The sequence below is a fragment of the Anser cygnoides genome, chromosome 3 (assembly GCF_040182565.1).
Source record: "Anser cygnoides isolate HZ-2024a breed goose chromosome 3, Taihu_goose_T2T_genome, whole genome shotgun sequence".
In the NCBI taxonomy this organism is placed as follows: Eukaryota; Metazoa; Chordata; class Aves; order Anseriformes; family Anatidae; genus Anser; species Anser cygnoides.
The window spans coordinates 70,240,868-70,267,960 of NC_089875.1; the positions used below are offsets into that span (position 1 = coordinate 70,240,868).

Genomic DNA, 27,093 nt, shown 5'->3' on the forward strand with positions numbered 1-27,093 from the left:
TGCTTCCCATCATTTGTACATTAGACAAGTTTTAGTGTATAGAGCCTGAAATAATTTTGAAACTACTTCTAATTTTGCTTTTGGGAACAACTCTCTTTAGAGGCATAAGAAATTAATTAAATAAAGATTTATACTTAAAAGCATTAATTAAGATTTCTCATAAGATGATTACATTGCTTAAAACTGTTTTACTCTGTTTTCTAATATTGGACCAAATATATAATTAAGCAAGATGTCCTGCAAGGGAAAAAAAATATTTTTTGAGAACAGTTTTGGCTTCTTATGCAGCTGTGGTTATCCATGGGAGATTATTTGCCTTTTTTTGTTTGGTGAAAAAGAAAAAAAAAACAAAAACACTTGAAAAAGCAAAGACTTTGACACAACTAAGAGTAAAGTCTCAAGAACAGTTCAAAGAATATTACTCCTTCAATAATAAAAGAATGATGCTCCTCTTTCTTTTGAGTTTGCAGATGAATATTCTAAATAGCATATTTACTATATTTTGCTATAGCTTGCCTGGCATTGGCAGACCTCTCTTAGATGTCAATTAGTAGAGAAGATGAATGTCTATGTAAGGAGCTAGTTGAAATCAAATATTAGAAATACGTGGTTATATACTTTCTATATAATTTTATAAATTTGTCTGGATTCATTTTTTTTACATCACTCCTTCAAAACTTACGAATTTTTTGTAATAAAAACTTCATTTATGATTTTCATATGTGGTCTGAAAATGGTGCTGGGAACAAATGCTGAAGAGAAGATGATGCTAGAAAATTTTCTATCTCCATATACACAAAAGACACCTTTCATAAATAAGATTATTTTTTAAGTTTATTTGTGCAATTCTATTATCCAATTTGTACACTTATATAAAGTATATGCAGATATATACATGTAAATATTAGTAGCACACCATATGTTGTATCTAAAAGACAGAGTATCCAGATCATGTCCAAACAAGCAGGAAGAATTAAAAAACTGATCAACAGAAAGGTATGAAAATGGAACCACTCAACTAATTTTTAAAGCAGCATATGAGAGAGAGAAAAAAACATATTGAAACTAATAAACTAAGAAAAATGAGGTTCCTTCAGAAAGGTAAAACGGATTGTGTGAAATAGGTCAAATAGCAGACTGCGAGAGGAAGTCTCTTCCCAATAGCAGGGGGTCTCTCCTGATCCTGCCAGTGACACAAGGTGGTCAATCAGACAGCTACTTTCATCCTGTGTGGGACACGCAGACATTGGGACACATGATGACCAAAACTAAGTATTTATAGGACATTTATTTAGAAGCTTTATGAGATATATAATGAAAGATATGTCATGCATAAGCAAGTTCTTATTTGGCTTATAAAAAAGAAAATGTGGGAATTTTCAATTGAACAGCAGCACAAGAGAGAGGAAGGACTTCTAAATAGGAGAAATCAAGAGGCACAATTTGCTGGAAAAAAAAAAAGGATCTGAGACTAAGAAAGAAGCAGGCTTCAGATGAGAAACAGGAGGGAAGAATGTAGCAGTAGCAGAGGGAAAGGAAGGAAAGGAACAAGGTAAGAAAAGATGGGCATGAGAAAAGACACCAAAGGACAGTAAGACTAGAAAAGTATATATTCATTACTCCACCTCACATAATGAATGAACCATCTGATGCTTCACTTGGGAATTAACATAAAATTTAAGAGTTTAGGCCTCAGATTTCAAAAAGGCCTTCAATCCAGCAGTGAAGTGCGAGCATTTCTGAACTTAAAAGTGAAAATATAGAAATGAAACCATAAACGACACTATGCAACAACACAGCTTACAATACTTAACTGATTAGTTTCTGTCTTCTCCTAACTGAAAGTGGTGGGAGAAGTGAGTTGAAATGATTCTGTAAACACAAACCTTCAAGTCTGGTTCAGTAAGGTCAACCTTATCTGAGTCCATCAGTAATCAACAGAAGGGTTAAATGAAGTTTTATATTTTACCTCAACAGCTTGCTTCGGTCTGCACGTAACATTTCCAGGTTTGTGTGCTTTCCTGAAATATATCTGGTCTTGATGTCGGAGACAGGACAGTGGGCTAAGAGGAGCACAGCTCAGCCCCACTGGGCATTTCTTCTGTTTTTACTGACTCGGATGCTTCAGTAAGCCACTCACGCAAAATACAAGTTACTTGCAAAAGGACCGGAAAATCATCCAACAGACATCATCAACCAACAGACAAGGACCAAAAAATATCATCAGGTAAAGTTCAAACTGACTCATCAGCATTTAGAAAACTCAACAATGGAGGCAGGGAATTAAAGAAACTGGGACTGAAACAATATTTAATCACATTGAAGTCTATATGACCAAATTGTGTACGTATTTAAAATACTCCCCTGTCCACAGAAAGGGAGATAAAAGCTCCAATTTTACCAGCATAGTACCTTTTCAGGGAGAGCACACGATAGCTGTTTTTGTAAGATTCTTCTGAAACCTGACAATTGCTCATTCTGACTGGCAAGTACAGAACTGATGTTCATGCCTAACTGAATTGTATCATAATTAACAAAGGATAAAAATGATTTTACGTGTAACATATATCAACAAGCCTACAATCCAAGCATGTGCTAGAAGACATTATAAAATTTCTGCTGCCCAAAATTAATAACACAGCTCCTAGTGAAACAGATAAGATAAAATGCTGGGCAGGTGTTTGTGAAATCTGCCTTAGGCTAAAACATATCTTCAAGCAGCCTACGAATGAAGAAAAACATCCTTAAAGGTATTCAGGCACTGCCAGCCTGCTGAAATCAATTCTAAGTTGCAGTCCTTACAAATGCAGGCCTCTACCTTTAACAACATGGTATATAATGATCCACTTAACCATTCTGCACATTTGTTCATAAAAACAGCTACAGATTATTGACCATAGGATAACATTCTAAATGACAAGAAACTAAGCAAAAAAGATGAAGCCATCTGACAAAAAAGCAATTATCTAAAAATGTATAGACCGTGAAGTCATCCGTTAACTAGACAAACTGGAAACCTGACAACCTACTATAGTTCAATAAATATAGGAAAAGCAGAAATGTCAAGGAAAAGCAGCAGACAGCTACTCCCATGCTTTTAGGTTATATCAAAGCCTTCTTACTTCTATGAAGGCGATGTATTAGCCTTAGTGTTTTGAGTTTGACCCCAAGCAGCTTAAAGAGATACACATGGAATACAGCAGATGAAAAATAAAAGTTTTCATAATAGTTTTTTTTGTTGTTGTTCATTTTTAATAAAGCAATAGAGAAATAAAAGTGCTTTATAAATCCCCGAACATAGCTTTAGAAAATCATACGTTATAAGACATGAATTCCTAAACAAATTATACAGTAAAAATTTACATACTTTAATATGTAAAACCTGAAGTATGATCTGTTAAATCTCATTAAAGAGAAGGAACGCTTTTCTGTGACTTGGTATTTTGCCGTATGGCTCCTTGTCAAGATTTAAAAAAAAAAAAAAAAGGAAGAAGGAAATACTTGGAATAGTAATTTCCTGTGAAGAAAGTATCCTAAGAGTTATGTAAAAGTTGGCTATGTAAATTCTTTTAATTAACTCATACCATTTTTTCTGGTTTATGCATTTTTTGATGTAATCTAACTAGTAAAACACAGAGCATTGCAATCTTTTGCACCATTTGGTGTACAATTCAAATGTTCACATCCAGACCATGAGTGGCCAATTCTCCTGACAGAAACAGCCATGGACCTAAATCTTCCTATGGCCTGGGGCCACCAGAAAGAAACCACACATGGAAGCTAAATCCTGAGGAAGTTCTAGAAGCAGATCTTAGGCAGAAGATTGCACCTTCCCTACAGAAACCAAGTCCAGGAATACGCATATGGAGGAAAGTGGTTTGTTAACTGTGGAGAGGCAAATTCTCCTTTCCAATTGAGGTTGTGGTGTGCCATACTCTTGTGGGACAGGGGTGTACAGCTGACCTCGTACCAGCCCACAGTGGAACAGCAAACTCAGGTACAAGCATTACAAAGGCTACAGGTAGGTGGGGGTCTTGGCAGCATGGCTGCTAAAGAATGAAGAAGCCGCAGTTCTCGTAGTATGTACACCGTGAGGAGCAGACTGGCATAGAATCATAGAATCATTCAGGTTGGAGAAGACCTCTAAGATCATCTAGTCCAACCTTTAACCTAGTAGTAAAGCACACCACTAAACCACACTACTAAGTTCTACATCCACACGTTTCTTGAAAATCTCCATGGATGGTGATTCAACCATTTCCCTGGGCAGCCTATTCCAATGCTACACAACCCTTCCAGTGAAGAAATTTCTCTCAATATCCAACCTAAACCTCCCTTGGCACAATTTGAGGCCACTCCCCCTCATCACTTGGTGTTTGGGAGGAGAGCCTAAACTCCACCTCACTATAGCCTCCTCTAAGGCAATTGTAGAGTGTGGTAAGTGTCTCCACTGAGCCTCCTCTAAGCTAAACAACCCCAGCTTCCTCAGAAGTCTTGTTCTATAGACCCCTCACCAGCTTCACAACTCTTCTCTGGACATGCTCCAGCATCTCAATGTCCTTCTGGTAGTGAGGGGCCCAAAACCGAACACAGTATTCAAAGTGCAGCCTCACCAGAGTCAAGTACACTTCAATCACTTCCCTAGTTCTGTTTTTTCTGATACAAGCCAGGATGCTGTTGGCCTTCTTGGCCACCTGAGTACACTGCTGGCTTGTATTCACCCAGCTATAGACCAATATCCACCCCCAAGTCCCTTTATGCCGGGCAGCTTTCCAGCCACTCTTCCCTCAGCCTGTACAATTTCATGGGGTTGTTGTGCCCCAAGTGCAGGACCCAGCATGTCCACCCAGGGTAGTATGGGGAAGAAGAGCTCCAACCTCACTGCCTTCTCTGAAGATGGTGTAACCTTCTAAACTAAGCTCTGAGGTAGTCAGCCACAACAATTCCTGAGTCTCCCAAATCAAAACAAGGCGGTATAGTTTTGCAAAGTTCATTTTTACATGCATATTACAATGGCATTGCACAATACTCTAATACCAAATTCACATTAAAAGGAAAAAAAGAAAACTCCTGCCAAGCATCTGAAAGATATGATGACAACTAATCTAAAGGGAGCTCCCTGAAGTGATAAGTAGGAATTCTCCTCCTGAGAGTGAACAGAAGTATGTGAAGCAACCAGAGCAATGCATAGCTCAATCAGAGCTGGGATGTTATGTCTTTAAAGATATGCTCTAATTTAAAATACAAAAACACAAGCTTCAGGCAGAAAAAGAAGCTACTGGACAAGCTTTTTGGCTTGTGTTATGACAGTCGGAATGGATTATTACAATTTCCCAGTCTGGCTTTATCCGCTGAAGATATTTAAAATTATGTTTTGCACAACAGAGATTAAGCTGGAGACACATGCCAAGACTCTAGAGAATTACTGTGAAACCTGGTAGTGATTTCTCACAGCAAGAAGGCTCTTCACTCTCGCCAAGTTTAAACCTGGTTGAAGAAAACAAGTGACAGAGCACCAGCAAGAAGAAACCTGAAACGAGTGGCATACAATAAAAACATCCTTTTTTTTTTTTTTTTTTTTTTCCCCCCCGCTGGAAGAAGCTCCTGTCAAGTTCATGGGCATAAACAAAAGAAAAATGCCCTCAATTCCAAAGCTGACCTGACTGAGCAGATAGCATTCTTGGGCTGCCATCACAACAGAAACATTTAATCACAAGCCTGAGTCACTCTGCAGGTTCTCAGAGCTCAGAGCCAAGAAGAAGGCTTTTTTTTTTTTTTTTTTTTTTGTATGCCTACAAGTAAAAAGAGTGAGAAACATAAAACTTGACTTCTATCCAATACATCCAGACTAGCACTCAAACTGAAATGACCTTCTGCTCTGCTGAATGGAAAGGTGCTATTTAAGACCAAACAGACTAAAAATTCTGGTCTCACTGAGCACGAGGGGAAATTATAGTAACAAAATTAGAAAATACAAAGCTTTCACCAGAAGTAGGTAGTGATTCCTTCTGAAGTTTTATGTTTGTTGGCTTTTGTCTCCGGTTGTATTTTTATAGGAACACATTCTAAAGTAAGTCAACAGGCAAACCAGCATCTTCTGTGGTCTAATGCTAAATATTGACTTTTGGATATAGTATTTTTGAATGGATGTTTAAGTAGACTGAAATAAGATCAAAATCAGATGCTCGTTAATTTTTTCTATTTAAAAGTAGCAATTCTATGTCAACAGAGTCAGACAATTTACAGCAAGAATATACTATATTATGTTGCAGTTTCTTGTTATCTGAAGCCTTTCAGACAGCTTAAAAAAAATTATTTCCTTCTCTGTCTGGGCCTTGTTTTTCAGAAAAAGTCACTCACCCTACTCATGCTGTTTGGCTTAAAGGAACTCCTGATAATGCAGGAGTTTGAAGAGCAGATATAAGGAGCAAATTTTTTTCACTCATGCTATGTTAAATGGCATAGATAGAACACAGTAAATAGTATGATGAAGCATAGAGAAGCAGACAGCAAAAAATTAGAAAGAATTACTAAAATGCAGAGACAAGAAAGAATTACTGAAATACAGAGACAAGCCTTCATTTGTAAAAAAATATTTGTAAAATACTTCACTTATAAAAAGTATTGAGTACATATTTTATGTGAAATGTGTAGCATTCACATTTCTAGTTAAAATATAAGAGTCTAGGCCATCTACATGTACATATACCAGCCCAAAGAATCTTCAGGGAAGAAATCCTGCAGCACTAAAGGGAGTAAAACCACATTCTGACATACTGCTGGAAAGAGGATAGACTGAAAGCTGTTTCTTTACAGTTTGCCATTTTGCTTTTTGTCAGCTTTGGAAAGCACCATTCAGGAAGTGACAGGCTGTCAAAAAATCAGCAGTAAAGTAGAGGAACAGCAAAGAAGGGTATTCTTAAAATGCTTATACACATTGTTTATACTAATTATATTCTACTTAAAAAACCCACAAAGCAAAACAAATGAACAAATCCCTTTGTTGCTGTAGGGTATATCAGAATCTTCTATCATTGCAGTGTGTCCCTTCATGCTTCCAAAGGGAATAGGTGAAGAATCAGCATGGATCACAGAATGATGGCACACATTTATATACCTGTTAAATGTCATTTAAATTACTTTGTATAACAGAACACTTCTGAAATATGGTCTTACACATTGTGGCAAGACCGTATTTCCCCCTCGCAGGGATGCTCCCTACGAGATATTGATAACTCTAACCATATTTACAGTCCTCTACAGATTGTTCTGAAATATATATAGTACACAGAATTAATAGTCCAATCAGCTCCAAAATACAGAGAATACAGAAAGAAATATAGAATATATAGAATATAGAAAGCATCTTAAATCCTAACATTGAAAGACAACAAATAAAATCCAGAGCAGACATTTTGTACCAGACTAACGAAAATAAATGCCAGATCTTGGGAAAACACAATTAAAAAAAAACAACCAACCAACAAACAAAAAAAAACCATAACCACACCACAGTTCTGAGTTCTGAAGTTCTGAACAACTTTGTCATTGTTTTTGTACTTCAAAGGTGAAAAACATTTTTTTTTTCCAAAAGTCCCAGGAACATTCCAATACTCATCTTCAAAAAGTTCTCCAGATGTAAAATTCATAAATGATTGGGATGAAAAAGAGAAGAAAGCCTCACAGGAAGCCTGAAGCTGATGGACTTGTGAAAAACTTTTCCAAAGCACTAGTTTAGATTCTCAGAGGAAAGTAAATATCAGTAAAGAGAGAGAAAGCAGAGATGACAAATGATCAAGCTTTGACTTATGGAATTAAAGAGGGTACATGCAAAACATTTGCATTCTTTCTCTTGTGAAGATTTAATTCATAGCAATTTATAATCTTTATACAAAGCACTTTCAAAAACACTTTTTTTAAGATTAAACAGATCTTTATAATATTATTAAATATTATGTCTTTAATAAAAAGTAGATAAAGTAAAGGTAGCTTGCTTCAAACACAAACAAACAAGAAACAACAAAAAACAGGTGCCCTTAATTGTAGAAGTATAAGGGAAAATAGCATAACCATTAAAATAGCTACCAGATGTTATAACACCATTTGCTTCATTTCTAATGGGAAGTGTGAAGTTTCCTCAAGATTTTGTTTACAGACAATTAGAACATTGGCAAATTTTCACCATTCCAACCACAAGCTTATACTTTTTTTCAGAAAGGTTCATTTAAAATGGTTAGTCCATTCCTTAATGAAAATATTAGGAGTAAAATTTCTGCCCTAGTTCTGTACATCCATTTTGCAAAGCAGCTCCAAGTCCCCCCTTTTTTTTTGCTTTGATCTGGAATTTGTTACACATTGCTCTAATGTGCAAAATATCACTTCTGCCACTGTGATGAAATTCTGTACAACTATTACAAATTTCAGATTGTATAGGCATAGTACAGACTAACTAGAGTTTGGCAGCCACATGTCTTGTAAGGCAGCCCCTGAGACCTCACAGCTACTCAGACATTTAATGGATCACTCCCCAAAAGAGAGAGAGACTGTTTCTTTTGGAAGAGGCAGTCGCAGAGTATAACCTCGTTTGCTTTGTTCTCCAAGCACTAGAACAGAAACTTAAGAGATGCTTCTTACGTGCCTTCCATGTACAACAGAAGAGGACTGCCACATGACATAAATGCATTAGCAGAGGAAAGTGCTGTGCTAAAGGGGTACAAGGAGCTGGTAAAGTCTGGATGGGCCAGATCATTTATTCCTCAGTGGCTGACTCATAGGTAACATCATTGCAACAGCTTCTAATCAAATTCTGTAGAAACCAAGGATTGTTTTCTTAGACAAAATGAGTCTTTACAGGGAGATCTTTCTCTCTGCACCTAAATGATCCAGAATAAGCTTAAATATTCCAAAGCAGTTCTAGAAAGAACATGACAGAACCATGTCCACTACATTTGTGAAATTGACATTCATTTGCAAATGCAAAAGTTTGTCTGATCTTTATTTAGCACTTTTGATTCCCAGCAACTGGAAAAGGTATTAAAGCTATTGTATACTATTAGTAAATAGTTTTTAATGTTGTTCAGAGGTTATTTCGCATGTCAAAGAAATTCTGCCCGTGCTCCTGCCAGCCTGCTAGCTCCCAGTTTTTCAGTAGTGTTGGAACTCACTGCATGACTACCTTAAATATATTTTCCCTTAAAGTACCTGTAAACTCTTGGTGCACAAACAAACAAACAAAAACCAGTTCTAAATTACATGAATGTCTCAGGAATAAAGTACTGCCTGAAGGCCTGTAAGAAAGAAGTCTGCCAGAAGCAGCACAGTTCACATAAACATCCTGCGGTCATCAGCAGCCCAAGGTAGAATCCAGCTCTGAAACCCACTACAACTTATGCACACAGGACATACCAGAAATGCTCTAGATTTAGACGTGTATAAAAAGGAACCAGGAAAAAAAATGCTACTAATTTTAATTTTACTTTTATTTACTAATACTTAGGTAAGCAAATATATCCCACCATAGGTTACACAGGAGGTTTATTTTCTGAAACAATAAGCTCTCTCAATGACCTAACATGCGTTCTTGGTGACCTAATATTTCAACTGACAAACAGTGTTATTTTAGGTTATGAAAAAAGGGAGAGAGTTTAAAGGTACTTAGCTTTGTATATAAGTATTTCGACCTGGTAAATTAAAGGGTTTCAATCCAAAAACCAAATTCGAAATCTCATTCCTGTAACTTAACTCTATTTCTCAATTATGCAAAAAACGTGAAGTACCTTTAAAAAAAGATAACATGCAGAATGAGATTGCAAATATAAAGACAAAGTGTTGCTTTGCTGCTAGTGCAGAACTGCATAACCTAATAAGCCACACAATGGCAACAAAGCAATGCTGAATTGACGCTACCAGATTTAATGATAAATGACATGATGAACCTAGCATGAATAAAATGTATCAAGCAAGATATACATAACACCTCCTGTAACAGCATTCATTTTAGCCCTAGCTTCGCAGATCCCACATTTTCCTTGTTTTTTCTTCACTTCTATTATTTCTGCTGAAAAATAACATAGAGTAACACAGCAAGGTGTCACAGAGCTCTCAGGGTTTATATACATCCTCCCTCATTTTCTATACAGCTTAAAAATCTTTCCTGGTCATCATGACATTTCTTCCTCTGCAGACAGGCAGCAATACTAGCTTTCCAACCGGAATCGACAGCTTGTGGGTGGCCATATCTTTGCACCATTTGGATAGTTTAGAATATGTGCTAGGGAAGACAGCCACTTGTTTAAGTCACACCCCTCTTCATTTCTGGCTGAGGTCAATCTGTAAAAAACGCCATGAAATTTGGAGTTGGCTACAATAAGAGGGATTCCCAGAGCATCCTCAGATATTTACATCATCTTCAGGATAATCTTGATCAATTCTCACTCTCCTATGTTTCAGTGCTATAGCTACGATAGTTAGTTGTTTTTTTTTTTAAGTTCTAACCAGAGGTGTAGAACTCCTGCAATTTGCACAACATACTTCTGAAGTTTACTTTCAAGAGCTGCAAAGACCTACTAAATCCATTCAGCAACAAGCATAAAATGAAATCAAACTACAGCAGTTTCACACTCAAAATATAGTGAGTTTGAGATATCAGTCACAACAGTATAATATATAGCAAAAGGAGTATTCCTAACCGCAAATTGCACAGTATACAATCTCAAACTATTGTTTGTAATCTCTGTAGCCAGAGATTGCCTGTTCCCATACCAGCTTGGAGCAGAGCCCAAGCTGACCATAAAGCATTTGCCATGCCTTTCCCCCTGATTTTGTAGCAGCTCAAGACAGGTTGCGGACAGACTGCTAAGCAGAGTAAAACTACTACAGCTTTTCAGCACTAAGGCCCAACAGCCTGCAAATAGCCAGAAAGGATGGGATTCAGGCCCAGATTAAGGCACCTACACTTAATGTAGTTTAATCTCCAAATCAGTTGTACGCAAACACCATTTGTAGATCCCGATCGTATGTACTACGTAGGTTCATCTACGTATTCACCTAGTGTGGTGAAATGCTCAGAAGTCTTCTGCAGTAGCACATGACATTGGCAGCAGCTGCTGACAGCAGAGCAGCCTCCTCCTTGCTTATGGACCATGAGCTGCTCAACAAAGACAGTCCCAAAAACTTTACCGCCACCTACATCCCTAGCCAAGCTACTGCCAGAGAAGCTGTTTCAAGAACAAAAACTGTCTGTCAGACAACACAGAATAAAATGGTTCGTTGGTTAACAAATCAGATGGTGACCTGGGATTTGTGGATTCAGTTCCTTGCTTTGCAACTTCACCAATCTTCGGTAAATCCATTAATGCTTAAACATATTCACATTAGAACACTTTAACAACATATAATTCAAGCACTCATTACTTGCTTACATCTCACCATCAGTGGGTACAGAAGTCTTCTAACTTCACCTCCAGCAAGAATTCAGTTTTTGGTTTTGTTTTTCCACCACTTACCGCAGCAACAGCAGCATCAGAAACTATCATCTTCGGAAACCAGCTTTGGTCAGGCTGCCTATCCCGAGTTCAGGAGTCCCTGTCTGTCTGTCCCTGGTATCTGGACTGATTTCACTAGTTGGGGAAGCACTTACCTGCTCCTTACCTCCACATAAGAACCACTTCTATGTAATTATCATCCAGTCCTCAAACCTTTGAATGTGAGAGCCTACTGGTTAAAGTACTTTAAAAAGTTGAGCTTTTCAATTCCATCTTTCTCCTATAAAATGCAAGGGACATTAAACCCTGGGGACTTTACTCAGGTAATGTGGAAAGTGTCACCTATAAAACTTTGCAGCCCTGATGTGTTTTCCCTAACATTAAAAGCAACCACTTTATCAACTCTTTATTACAAGCAGATAATTATGACTCTCCTTGATGGCAACATAATGCTTGTAAAAATCCAGTCTAAGCTTACTGAAACTACACACAGTCTTATTATTAATCACAAAGAACAATTAGGGTCCATGCACCTGAGCTTATTTTGCATAAGCAATATATTCTTTAAAGTTTGTGTGCACCCACAAACAGAGCTTTCCTATGTTTCCATTTAAATAAATGAAAAGGAAACAGTAATATTTAAAATGCTTAACATTGTTAAAAAAAAAAACAAAACACAAACAAATCTCTTATTTTTATATTGAAGTCAAACAACTTTTATTTGTCTTAGCTGTAAAAGTCTGCATTTTTTTCCACCTTTGGCACATGTTTTTAAACATGAAAGTTTAAAAACAACTCTGTGCCAACTGTCCAAACCACAGCAGGTAGTAAGGTCAATGAATGGGATTATTCAGCAGGCTGACTACCTGCTCTAGTGGGTATGCTTGAAAAAGTAGTTCTTATACCTATTTTTCACCAACTGTTTGGAAGATTCCCACTAATTATGGGATACCTGAGGAAGCTGCTTGAACTTGTTCACCTTTGGGAAAATAGGAGTGGTTCCCACCTTTATTTTATTTTATTTTATTTTATTTTATTTTATTTTATTTTATTTTATTTTATTTTATTTTTTACCAGTGTTTCTACTTTATTCACTTTGGTCCGGGGGACTCTGAAAGAAACCTCAGGTCCAGCAGACACAGAGGTAGGACAAGATACTAAACACTCTAATAAAAATCAGAGAAAAATAGAGTATAAATTAAATAAAACAAATGCTTCTCCCCCACCCCCCCCAAAAACAAGAAAACAAACAAAATACACCATGACTATTTAGCAATTTTGTGCTTTTATGTGAATACAGTTTCTGCTGTGGTGTATCAGATTTGGCAACAGTGGGCTGAAAAATTAAACTAAAACAATAGAATCATCAAGAACTTACAAAAAAAAAAGAATACGTTGTAATATTTCAAGAGCAAGTACACATTTTAGGTGTTTTAAATCATTTAACACATCCTGTAAAATGACTTGGACTTATGGAAAACAAGCCTCCCTCCTTCCAGCACTCCTAGGAAAGTTTGACTACATTTTACCCCAAATCAAATTCTTAGTAATTCAGCTTGCAGAAAAACTTCATATTAATACAACTGAGAGTCAGCATCAGAGAATACTGAAAATGAGCATCTGCAGGTAAAAGCAGCTGGAAGCCTCTTCACTTGTCCATATTTAAACAGCTTCAGAAATAGTTTTGTAGAATCCCCTCCTCAAAATTCAAAGCCAAATTCTCATATTTGCTTAGATTATCTAGTGCTCAGGCCCTCTGACTCATTATTTTTCTAAAAACGTGCACAAAGTTAACTGGATTTTTCATCTGTTCTTCCCCTCTTGTCAGGAAGATGCAAGTCTTGGTATTTCCAATTTAAAATGATTACGTTTTTAAACAAATCTACTGAAAATCCAAAATTTTAAAATCTCCGTATAAACATTTACTGCATTTCATCAGAAATACAACCGTGGAAGAAAATATTAGTATTAACATAGATAAACAGCACTCTTTTTTTTTTTTTTTTTTTTAAATCTTGAAAACTAGTCCGTTTTTATTTAAAGCAAGGCCTCTGGTATGAGTTTCAAATTAATGCATTAATTTGATCAATACTTCTTGATTTTACTTTCAAAGGAAGGGGAGTAAAGAATAAAAAAGGCCAGGCCAGCAGCATAGCCAAGGTACTGGAAATATCTTTCCTAACACCAGTACTGCTGTTTGGTACATTTTACTCTTGTTTATTAATTCTCAAAGATAGTGGAAGATTTTCTTAGTTTTATAGAAGCACAATGCAACAGAAACATTACAGTGTGGTTAAAAAGCATTCATCAATATTATCTGAATTTGAGGAATATATAAACTGCAATACATGTCAGACTATGTGGAACTTCCTGATGTTTCAGCTTGGCTACTCAGTGCCTCTGCAGGTTAACTCATCAGAATGCAACTCCAAATATTTAACTGGGTGTCATCTATTTAAATATACCGCTATACTAAATATGGCTCTTGTGATCAACAGTTACCTGGACTGAACATAAATGTCAGCAGACAGTCTTGCAGTGCCAGAATAATTACAGACCATCTTTCCATTACTACTTAAAAGCAGGACATTTTTTCAACCACAATTACAACTGTTAAAAGTATAAGGGCTTTATGTATATAAAAAGACTAATACGGAACCGTAGGGGTAACACAGTTTGTTTTGTTTGATTTGAAGAGAATTATTTATTATATCTCAAAGTATGAATACAGATAGGACTACCCAGTCCTGCAGATTCCCTCAATCAAGCATCTATTAACTACAAAAGACATGCATTTTGATACTCAGAAGAAATCCAACTTACTTTGCAACTAGCAAGGTAAACAAATTCTTCACCAAGATGTTGTCTAATCCTATGCAGTCCAAGTGGCTAGTGTTGGAACAGAAAGTAGCCTCCATGCACATAAAAAGTAGCAATGATTACAAACAAAACAAAAAGCCACACATGAAAAACAGAAGTAAAAAACAGCCTTCCCACAGCTATCGAATTCACAAATTATCCTGCTGCCTACTTCTTTGGGTGTGTTTGACTGTGCTCAGTGAGGAGCTGAAAAACTTCTGTATTCGTTTTCCCCATTAAAAAAGGTGCAACAGAACATTTTGTTCCTCTGCACATCCATTTACAGCTCACCTGGCTGTTACCACAGGAACGTGTGGATTGTTCAGCACTGCGTGACGGAAAAAAAGAGAGTTGGACAGTCTTAATGCATGGAGCTGAGATGATTTAGCGGTATCCAGAGTGTCATAAAGTGCACCACAAACTGGGAAACCTAATTACTCTTAATTTCATGGCAGGCTTCCGAATTCCCCTTAGGAATCCCGGACTGCCTCTCATAACAGAACTTACAATTGGAGAATTTCTTCCTCGGAGGTGGTGCTACAACTTACTAGAGGCCAGTGCAAAACCATAGCTTCCACAAGTTTGGGGAATATGCACTTTTATACAGGAAAATTTACCACAGACTATGGTAGACTCTTCCAAGTTTATTTCAGGCAGATAACAAAATTGGAACTGACTTACAACAGAGAGCATTAGTTATAGATACTGAGCCATAAGAACCAAAATAATGCTCTTAACAGTGTTGAGATTTTACATCATCAATAAAAAGTTACTCCAAAGTTTTCAGATTAGTCTTTAATCTACAGGAAAAATCTTCCACTGATACATTCTTGCCTCTTTCTTCAGAGCAGAGATTATTTGGCCAAACAAAAGGAGTTAAGCACCCCTGGTTCCTTGGGTACCATATTTTAACATAAAAAGTAATTATAAACTACAAAATAATTAGGATTAAGGCTGACAATGAATTATTAAAAATAAGACAAATTCAGAGTTAAAGCTGTGAATTATTGCTTTCAAGAAGTCACAGTTCATTGAAACTATTTAAGCACATGCTTTGTACTTAGATGATGCAAAATCAAGATCATATAGTCGAAGTCAAAACAATAAATCTAAGCATATTCACACTGAAAATCCTCAGCATCAGGAACACACTTATTGGACATCAGGAACACACCAATTCCCACTTATTGGAAAAAACTAGCCAGCCTTTCTCTGAGTTTTGCTCTCTCCATTTATTTTTTTTTTAATTTTAATTTTTTAAGGCTGTGTATAGGTGTGTGTGAAAGGGAGTGGTTGGTAGTTTTACTGCAGTTTATGCTTAATTAAGATGTTCCACACTCCTTCCCTGTAAGCACTTGCTTACTGTGGACTCATTCAAGTCACCATTTGAGTAACTTGCAGGGTAGTGGTAAAAGTCAGTTCCCATTTCCCAAAGCAGGGTGTCACTTCTGTACCACTTATGCCTGTGTTTCCATTGGCTCTGTAGAAGTAAGAAACAGGTCTTTTTGGAAAGCATACGCACTTACTGACGAGTAAACAACATTCAGCCAGGAAACACACTGAAATAGAGCAGACTGCTGCAAACAGCATTAAGGACTGCAATTCCAGTATCTACTTCACGTAGTCCACAGTAATTCTATCTGGAGGCTTTTTACTGCAGTTAGGTTTAGTAATGAAATAGTTGAAGTCCAATCTTGAAGGAATACTACAATGGCTACTTCTACATGGACTGAGGATGCCAGTACAAAACTAAAAGCAAGTCCTGGAATGGCGCGATGGATAAACATGTCCCACTGTTAATCCTGACTGTTAGGACAGTGGGACAAGGGGAAGAAGCGGGAGTGAAGACGCCTACATGGGAAAGGCAACTTTCCAAGTGCATAGCTACAAAACAAAAGCAACTGAATTTTAATACCTTGCAAACAGGTATGAAAATAACCTTTCCAAAATATGTGCTGTTACTGTAAATAGGTATACACAAGTATGCCTACTGCACATATTTTTGCACGTGCAAACATACACCAAAGCCAACCTTCGCACACATGCCTGAGAGCTAAAGGCATGTTAGCGCTCTACTAATAGGCAACAGCCACAGCATCAGGGAAAACATACAACAGGAGCAAACTCCAATTCTACCTCAACTTCCCACAACCACAAAAAAACAAAACCTCAAACCAAAGTAGCAGCATAAGATAGCACAATAGGGTGGAGCTCAGGCTAAACATAAGGACAACAGTTTTGCCTGTATATACCTTTTGACCCCGTAACCATCCCTATGTACATACAGACACAGAGATTATTCACCTCCCTGCCCCTAAGGAGCCAAGGCAGGAAGTGAGGCTGCTGGACAAATAGGAGTGGACATTATTGGTGCTTTTGTACCATAAGTGTCTGCTTTGGGGGTATTTATGAATTAGGCTAGAAATTAGCATGAAATTGTGTGTGCACAGAACTGTTGCCTGCTGTTCCTAACTTAGCCAAACATTGTCAAATTAGCAACAACCACACTTCCCACTAAGGGCTATATATTTAAATGCTTTAAAATCAGAAATTATTTTTGGATTTATGCGAACCAAAAAATGGGGTTTGGAGTTGTTTTCCTTCACAGAGGAAATAAACTCTACGCCCATACATTTGCTCTTTCTATCAAAAGTGGATGGCTGGATTCTCATTTGAATGTATAGAGACAAACCTTTAAACGAAGCAGCTTGAGATGTTACACAAACAACTTGAGGATAGAGCTTCCTTCTTGAAAAGATTAAAAGGAACTGAATGCACATACAGGGAGTAGAAATGTCATCTCAGACATGCAAATATTCTCAGAAAACCACTGACCAGATTGGGCACACAATTTTAATGGGGAAAGCAGTCTGAAGACTTCTTCAGAGGAAAGCGTTTATTTACAGAAATTGATGTTATTTAGAGGATAGCTAGGAAGAAGAAGGCTAGAAGAACTGTTCGACAATACATTAAATAAATTATTGCAGTAGTCTTTAAATCCCAACTTTAATACAGCCCTCTAGTAAGCAAATGTATTAGCACAATCATAAACAGAATAGACTTGATGGTCCATTGGTCTCTTTCAGTACAGTAACTTGTGTTCTAGGATATTTGCCACAATACATAAAAGCCAAAAAAGTTGTCATTGGTAGCATGTGGAATTAAACAAAGACACAAAGCAGGTAGAATTCAGCCCATGTTAACCTGTCATTCCACAAGATAGCTGCACAGTTCAGGGCCACTAGCTCAGTCTACTGGCTGGAAAGGTAACAGATCTCCCTGCTGCACCTACCATGCATGAGAACTCACAGTAACACAGGTTATTTATTAGTATTCCTGTAGTACAGTATGCGAATCCCCTTACTTAGTTACAGTATTTCTACCGTGTCTATTAGGACATGGGTGCATATACATTCCTCTGTATAGATATGACTTGTACCTCACCAGAGGGCTCTCCAGACAGCTTCTACAAATGACAAATTAACTTGAATAATAAACACAACTTTACATGCTCACTTCATCAAGACAGTAATTTATAGCACATGCCCAGCTTCCTTTAGTAAAAGCACAGATAGCCTTTATCTTTTTTTTTTTTTTTCCACTAATCTTTAGTGGAAGAGAAACTAAGAATTTTAAACATGTCCAAAAATCTAACTCCCACAAGACTGAACTCAATGTAACAATGTTAAGCGAAGTCTGCAACTGGCAAAGAAATATTAACACACAGGTAACTTAGACATAGGTATTTTTCCTGAGAATGTTAGATAAAGGCAAAAAGTGCACTATATATTTAGTTGTACAATTTCATCCCAAACAAGAAAGGTTTATTTCTTGTCTCTCATTTCTGCTCTTAAATGATGTTTCACAAACAATTCAAGAACTAAAAATTACTGACTGTCCAGTACTGAGTACTAATAAAAGTGATGCTGAAACACTGTACTATTCCATTATTTATTCAGAAAGAAATCACAATGTGTGGATACAGTCTGTTAAGCAAGATCAGTTTAACAAAATGTCTTAAAGGCTAGAACTAATCTATAACCTCAAGGAAAAAAAAAACTAAAAAATCTTGTAATCGATTTTGAGCCACCAACACTAAAACAGTGATCACTTAAATTTATTGGTGTAATCATTTAATAGGAACAACATACATCTAGTAAAAATAAAGCAATAAACACATTTGATTGAACAAATAAATAAAAAATAAAAAAAACCTGCTGAGTACAGAACAGATCAAAAAAGTCCCACCAGCCCCAAACATCAGCCTTGATAACACTTGCATATTTTAGCAGTATGGATTGCAATATGTTTGTCACAAATGAATATGACAAACTTCTCATTGTAGGCTTACATTTCAAGAATCCATAACACAAAAACATTACTTGCAGCATACACTGAATAGGTGATACTGCACCTCCAGCATCAGAACAGCTGTAAGTCTAGATATACGATCTGAAGATAATAATCTCCAAAACCAATAACTGGTTAAAAGTAATCTTAAGGTTCACACACGACTCCCAGCTTAACATTTTAACTGACTGTAAGCTCTCCATTTGTATGTCAGTGAACAGCTACTCACATAAGTAGTCTCTAAACTTCAGTGGAGTTACTCCTGAAGGTAACAGCTCATCAAAGTTCAAAATATATAATTCTTTCTTTAAAACATTCACACAAAAATACAAATGAAGCACCTAGAATCATCAACCTTACTTACAAGTTCATGATTTTTTCCAGTGTTACCTTTCTCACTTCTAAAGACAGAAGGGACCCAAAATTTTAGAAAATACAAACTATAAGCAATAAAATTTCATTAACAATAAGAAATCCAAGAGAAGGTGAAGAAAAAAAAAAGGCTTAACAGGATCTAAAATGTCTACCCAAAATAGATTCCCCCACCCCTAAAAAACACACATATACACACAGATAATTACTGCTTACTGATTTTGGGGGAGGAGCTTATGTCCAGCAGTCACCCAACTAGGGGGAAAATCGTATAAATACTCAAGGGTGACACCTGAAATCATCAGCTTCTGCTCACTCACCAGTGGCAGAAGAACTCCTCACTAGAGGAGGATTTGCAACTCTACTGCCCTGCATTGGAGCTCCACAACATTTTGGTATGCTATCATTATTTCATTTCATTTCATTTCATTTCATTTCATTTCATTCTGTTTGTTTTGATGCTAACTTCTACAGGATACTTGCTTTCTGGCTGGTGAGGGAAGTGGGTGGATAGTTAAGGGACAGTGACAGCTTCCTTACTGCCACTGGAGGTATTTGAAAGGCGACAGATAAAAACTTGCTTTCAAGCAAAGCAATATGAGATTTTAGCTATTGATGCTGAAAGGAGCCAGGACTTCATATTTCATTTGCTGTAGCATTAGAGAGAAGCAATAAGGTTATGGTGCGATGTCTGTAATAGCCACTGAAAATGCTTCTTCATTCCAGGAGTTGTGATATATACAACTCCTGAACTTTGTTTTGGGGTCCTGGTGTAATTAGGAAAACAATCACTGTTTCTGAAGACAGTGGTTTTAAATAAGATGACACCTATTTAAAATTATTCTCTTTATAAAAGTGAGACCACTGCCTCTAAGCTCTCTCTTGTATATCTCATACAGACACACAAGAACTCAAAATCTTTAGTTAGCAATACTGATTCCCTTTTCCTTAGAGAACTTTTCACAGACAGTGAAAGCAGGAGAAAGTAATCACAAAATAATGATACTTTTAACACCAACAGCTTAAGAAAATTCATTTTTTTTTTAATTCAGAAGACACCGATCAACTTCTATTTAAAACAACTCTTTCTCCCCTTTCTAACACAGAACTGACCTGGAAACATGCATTTACAAATATCCTTACTGCTGCTGTTTTGCCTAAACATAGTCCATGGGAGTGATGGATATTTTTCTGAGCGATATCAGAAACAATCCAGCATCAAGGGGCCACATTTTCTACCATTCAATGTAAAGAGTCAAGGTAAGCCTACTATTTTTTGATGATCAACTAAAAGAAAATTATTTCTAGTGGGTCAATACATGAACAAAAGTTCTCTGTTTATACTATTGGCATTCAACTTTCACTAACAGTTTAGGTTTAATTTAATAAGATCATCACTGCAGAAAACTGGCAGTGGCACTGGCAGCTGCCTCCTGCTGATAAAGATGTACAGTTGTCTGATTTTTTTTTTTGTTACACAATAACTGCTGAAAGGATACTAAGCAGAAACAAAACTGCAGCTACAGATCTGATTTTCAGTTGTAACACAACTGTCTGCATAATTATGCACACAAGCTAATAATCCTTAAGTGTTTTGGTTCAATGCCAAGCTTCCTAACAATGATCTGACATCTACAATATTCAGAACTTTTGTACTACTGTCATGATACCTCTACGCAAAATGCAAAATTTAAACATACATTTGATGCGTATTACCAAATGCAGACCTGTTTAAGGCCTGGAAAAGCAAAATAAATCTGTCTATATATTTGTAAAAAAAATAGAATATAAACCTCTCTATATTTGTTTTTCATATGTGATTTAAGCTTGTATTTGGTCAGACTTATCTCTTCTAACAACAAAACAATTCTAGCTTTACTATGAAAAGTTCTCTTCATAAACCAGTCTTAGAGCAGACTGAATATGCAATATATAATTGCAATGTTATACATACACTTGGTGATAACTTATTTCTTGTTACCTTTTCTGTCCACTGAAATCAAATGGGTGGTGACATTTAAGGTTTTAAAACTACCAGAGTTCATTTTTTCCATCCTTATGCCAATGCCTTTTTAAATCTTGCAAAAACTACATACCAAAACTTCTGACTTCCTAGGTGCTGGTTATATTTGATGAACAGCCCCCCAGAATACAATCAGTACTCTCTATTCAAAGTTACTATCATTAAATTTGAGAGCACTGAACCCTCCCTGTAAATATTCCTCTCTCCCCAGAAGAGCAATACTTCTTTTCTTTTGGACATCAACAGGCTATTTAGAACAGTTTTCACTTTTGCTGTCTTTCACCTACTTTTAGCTGTAATAATCACACTTGGGCAGAAATGAGGAATCTGAATGAGGGACTCCGAAAAACAGATTTGCAAATAAGCTTCCCCTCACCAGAAAAAGAACATTTTAGGCTATGGAATTGGAAAATAGGATAGCAGAAGCAGACCTGGAAAACAGAAAAGTTGTTGCTCAGGACATAGTATTTGCATTATCCTCATGAGCAAGATTCACTTCAGAGTAGCTCTAGTCCTGTCCTATGGACTGGACACTCATGAGCAGCACACAGCAAATCCAAAGATGCAGTCCTGCTCTCATCCAAACTGGCTCCAGCTCATGTGCTCCGAGAATGCTCTACAGTGAGAACCGAGTGAAAGCAGCATGACTGGGAAACTTACTCTCCAAAACGTTCTTCTGGGCTGTACCAAAATAATATTACAGTTTCATCCCTTGCCTTCAGCACAAGGACCTTCTGGAATCCTACTGGTACTCTCAGATTGAATTTAGGTACATGAACAGATACTGAGGGCTTGCTAGCTGGCGTTCCCATGAGGTTACAGTTTCATTTCCTCCTTCTCCCCTCAGTAATTCTTCAGTGTTTTTCCATGATTTTATTGAGTATCATATTATTCTTAAGTGAAGTACACTATTTACTTGGTTATCTTCTACAGTACTTCAGGGAAAAAAAAAAAAGAAAGAGCAAATTAAGGAAAAAAAGGAAGGAGCAGCATAGACAAAAAATGTGATGAAAGGGAGGAGAAAAATGAATTGTCCTGCACAAACTTTTCACTTTTATGTACTTATTCACAGAGAATCTAATGTGTGTGAAACTTCTTATTTAGAACAAGAATGTTTATATAGACCTGTGAAAAGTGTAAAATGCTGTCTATTTAGGAAAGAAAGCAAATATTATATACTAGACCTCAAAAGCAGGAACAGCCTACGATTTTACAGACTTGGGATTCCAGTTGTTTGACATATCTTCATTTTTTTGGGAACAAGTATAAAAATGGAGGGCTGGACAACTCTTGCTACTCTTCAGGCTGGAAAACAAGCATCCCACAGAGAATTTTTAGAAGAGATTTAAGAGGGCTGTGTTACAGAATCATTGTTTCCTAATCTGAGATGAAAACGGAAGAATTAAATAGGAGAGACTACAGAACCAAATTGATCTCTCTGACTGTATTATCTAGTGAGTTTTTCCTTATGCAAGTAGCACATAGCAAGAGATTTAGATACGAGTAAATTTGTTTTGTATAGCTTTGCCAGAAAGCACACTGGAACTAAAATTTCAGTCTAGGTCTAAACAGGTGACCCATGACAACACCTGTTAGGTGCTATCATGCAGTAGCATCTAACAGAAAACATGGGATGGAATTCCTACATTCATTTCCGTAGGTGGCAGGTTCCACATCCTAGCCACTCTGTCCCAACATCAGAGTAGCACTGCGTTTGTAATTCTCAGAGGCGTTTTCCTGCTGGGCACAAGCAACTTCAGTATACAAATTCAGTCTAGAATCTGGTTCAGTGTGAGTGAGGGCCTGCTATGCAACAAGTGTAGCTACAGAGAAACCCCGCTACGTGCACAGCAAGATAAAACCATGTAGTATGAGGTAGTCAAGGTGAGGGAGTAATTTACAGAACTTGAAATTGTGTCAATATTAATTATTTTAATATTAATATTGCTTCAATATTATTATTTAATATTAATTCAACATGATTCCACTTCTTTATTAGAATTTAGTGTTTAAAAGAACATAGTTTCAATGCAGAATTAGTACCTGATACTTTCAGTCTATACTCTCTGCTCTTACTTTAAACAAATTAATAAATAAAAATTCCAAAAGAAGATTTTCTGTCACCTGATTAAAAATGCCAGATCTGTAAAAGACATTTTGTCTAGGCACCTACCAGACCCCAAAAGCCAAATAACATTTTCTTTAATTTTAGCTTAGCAGACAAATGCAATATTGAATAAAATTCCAGAAAGCAATTCTGTTGGCACTTAAAACCTATAAAAGCTTTACCAAATTTGATGAAATTGTACGACAGTTTTAGAAATCTTTCTTGACAGCTTACCAGTCAGAACATACTTTCCTTTTGTGTGTGTTTAATGTTATCATTTTCTAAATATATTAGGACTTAGTATTAGGACTAGGACTATTATCTTTAATCCATTACATCATTCCTTTGAAATCTTTGTGAGAAGTTCCAGTTGAGAATAATCTTAGAATTAAGTCTGACTATTCAGCAGTGCCTAAATTAATAAGCCTTTACTGTAGGTTATCCTAAAGTGTTCAAACTTATTTTCATATGTATATATACACATACATACATACATATATATATAACATTTATCATAACTATGGTATTTTGTTCTGCAATGCTACCAGTTGCTGCAAAATAGTGAAGTAGTCTTACAATATCCATGTTAATCTTCTCAGTAATATCCCACAAACCAGAATCCTAATTCCAATGGGAAGCTAGGAGTTTCCCCAAAGTACACAGAAAACTGAGTATTGAGTTTGTTTATTCCTCTATTTGTGACATTTGGTTAAGTGGCTCCACCTGCTGTCATGATAACTAAGAAAAAAAGATCATTTAAAAAAAAGAGCAAACAATGCTGGAATTCTGACTTCAGTAAGACAAAATATCAGTTGTTATCTTGTCACTGTGTGAAATTACTACTGCAAACAAAATTCTGTAAAATGATAGTATTTGAAAACATAACATTCATATGTTTACAAAAAAAAAAAAGGCAGAGTGATGGCTCACTTTCAGAGATAAGGAGGAACAGCCAGAAATCTGACTACTTAAACATAGCACCAACTAGTTTTAGAAAAACTACACTTGTACAGGAAGCATCCTCCATTTTCAGTCATCATCAAAATGCAAGTCTTAACTTGCTAAATCAGCTACCTGCTTTCTTTATTCCTTAATACTCTGCATCCACTCGAGCAGCATCTTTTAAGCAATTTGAGCCTAAATGTATTCAAGAAAAAATTTCTAGAGGCTTCATAGCTCATATTACTACTCCAACACATTTGCACTTGTTACATAGCCATATGAGAGCCTCAAGTCACTTTCACTGTGAAAGTTGGCTGGGGTTCTGAGTGACCAACTGCGATGTCAGAAACTTGATTTCTGTGAGGCCCAAACAAAGTTAATCTTTCACACATTTCATCACCATGCTCCAAGTCTGCAAATTTGTAAGGTCTTTTCCATGCTAAGTAATTCCATGAAATGTTGTAGGTTCCCTAGTTGACCTGTTTTCCTCTCTCATGCAGGTGTACAGATAAGAGGCGAACAAGGACCTCCCGGTCCCCCAGGCCCTATTGGACCAAGAGGACAACCAGGTCCTGCAGGAAAACCAGGGTTTGGAAGTCCTGGACCCCAAGGTCCCCCTGGTCCCCCAGGACCACCTGGATTCTCTGCTGTTGGAAAGCCAGGAATGCCAGGTCTACCAGGGAAGCCAGGAGAGAAAGGATTAAATGGTGAAAAAGGAGAAGCTGGACCTGTTGGGCTCCCAGGAGCAAGAGGGCCACAAGGACCCCCCGGCATTCCTGGCCCTGCAGGACTGTCTGTCCCTGGCAAGCCAGGACCACAAGGCCCTCCAGGAGCTCAAGGTCCACGGGGCCTCCCTGGTGAGAAGGGAGAGCCAGGTATTCCTGGTATAAACGGACAAAAGGGAGAAAGTGGGTTTGGTGTTCCAGGCCGCCCAGGTAACAGGGGTCTTCCGGGCCCGCAGGGACCTCAAGGCCTCCCAGGTCCTGCTGGGATAGGGAAGCCTGGAGAAAATGGTCTTCCAGGTCAACCAGGTATGAAAGGTGACAGAGGTCTGCCCGGTGCACGTGGAGCAACTGGTATCCCAGGTCCACAGGGTCCGCCAGGAGAACCTGGAGAAGCTGGCATCGGCAAGCCTGGCCCAATGGGACCACCAGGAGCAGCAGGCATCCCTGGAGCCAAAGGACACCCTGGACCTGCAGGCTTGCCTGGATCCCCAGGTCTTCCAGGATTTGGAAAGCCAGGATTGCCAGGAATGAAGGGACACAGAGGGCCTGAAGGACCTCCTGGCCTTCCAGGACCTAAAGGAGATCAAGGCCCAGCTGGCGTGCCAGGAGAACCAGGTCCTGCTGGGTCACCAGGGAACATGGGCCCCCAAGGACTCAAAGGCTTGCCTGGTGAGAACGGCCTACCCGGACCCAAAGGTGACATGGGCCCTGCAGGCCCTGCAGGATTCCCAGGAGCCAAGGGTGAAAAAGGTTTACCAGGATTAGATGGAAAACCAGGATACCCAGGGGAGCCAGGTCTTGCTGGTCCTAAGGGACACCCGGGTCTCCCAGGTCCAAAAGGTGACACTGGCCATGCTGGGCTACCTGGCCTGCCCGGTCCAATGGGCCCACAAGGAGTTAAGGGACTGCCAGGCATCAATGGTGAACCAGGACCCAGAGGACCTTCAGGAATTCCTGGGATCAGAGGCCCCATCGGTCCCCCTGGCATGCCAGGAGCCCCTGGTGCTAAAGGTGAGCCAGGAGCACCAGGACTGCCAGGCCCAGCAGGTATTGCTACAAAAGGCTTAAGTGGACCCATGGGACCACCTGGACCCCCTGGGCCTAAAGGCAACAACGGAGAGCCTGGTTTGCCAGGTCCCCCAGGTCCTCCTGGTCCCCCCGGCCAAGCCGTAATCCCACAGATGCCAGAAGGCTATGTTAAAGCAGGAGAGTCTCGAGAACTATCAGGAATGTCTTTCATGAAAGCAGGAGTAAACCAAGCTCTCACAGGAATGCCAGTGTCTGCCTTCAGTGTCATTCTCTCAAAAGCTTACCCTGGGGCAACAGTCCCTATCAAATTTGACAAAATCTTGTACAATAGGCAGCAACACTATGACCCCAGAACAGGAATCTTCACCTGCAGGACCCCTGGACTGTACTACTTCTCCTACCACGTACATGCAAAAGGAACAAATGTTTGGGTTGCACTCTACAAAAATGGTTCCCCCATCATGTACACTTATGATGAATACCAGAAAGGATACCTTGACCAGGCCTCTGGCAGTGCTGTCATTGATCTCATGGAGAATGATCAAGTATGGCTCCAGCTGCCAAATTCAGAATCCAATGGCCTCTATTCCTCTGACTATGTTCACTCTTCTTTCTCAGGTTTCCTATTTGCTCAGATCTAACAACATCCCACTTACACTGTCCTGACACTCTCTCCTTCAGTCCATTTTAACTGGGTACTGATCTGATGTCCTTAGCAGGTCATGCAACTTCAATTTTGCAACAAAAACTGAAGAGGGAGTGAGAAGGTGGAAGAGATTGGTTCAAACCTAGTAGAATAATATTGTTTGTTTCTAGAGAATTGTCATAGGAAATTTGTTCCAAAACAATGATTATTTGTCCAACCAAATGCAACATTAAAACTTTATGAATTAATATAATGGACCTGTCTGTCTTTCTTCCTTAAGGGGGGGGGGGGGGGGGGGGGGGAGGAAGAGGGGTGGGGAGAGAAAGTGGAGAGGGAAAAGGTCAGAACTTCTATCATTTCTTGTAAAGGTAAAGTAGCCATTCCAGGACACTAGATCACACTTGGCTATACTTTAATTAACTGAAGGTATTATTCAAAGTAAACAGTCTCAGATACAATATAATCATTTTAGCTAGATAATATACTTCATCATTAGTCTGCTATCTATCATCTTCAAGCTATCAAAAAGGAGTAAAGGAAACATAACCCTAATACAG

The 27,093-nt window shown here is 38.0% G+C and overlaps 2 protein-coding genes across 11 annotated transcripts in view; one reads left to right on the plus strand and one right to left on the minus strand.

The window, feature by feature from the left end:
• Positions 1–26,789, plus strand: part of COL10A1 (collagen type X alpha 1 chain) — a 77,679-nt gene extending 50,890 nt beyond the window's left edge. For 8 of the 10 annotated variants that reach the window (XM_066994393.1, XM_066994396.1, XM_066994394.1 and 5 more), the window contains 2 exons: positions 20,171–20,324; positions 24,637–26,789. In XM_066994393.1, the coding sequence (XP_066850494.1) occupies positions 20,186–20,324; positions 24,637–26,531 (2,034 nt within the window). In that variant the 5' untranslated portion in view covers positions 20,171–20,185 and the 3' untranslated portion in view covers positions 26,532–26,789. Of the gene's footprint in view, positions 1–1,977; positions 2,228–19,295; positions 19,460–20,170; positions 20,325–24,636 lie in introns of those variants that run through there. The other 2 variants (XM_066994392.1, XM_048065483.2) reach the window with 2 other exon arrangements.
• NT5DC1 (5'-nucleotidase domain containing 1) overlaps positions 1–27,093 on the minus strand; it is a 152,193-nt gene that overhangs the window by 108,595 nt on the left and 16,505 nt on the right. The gene's annotated exons all lie outside the window — the stretch shown is intronic.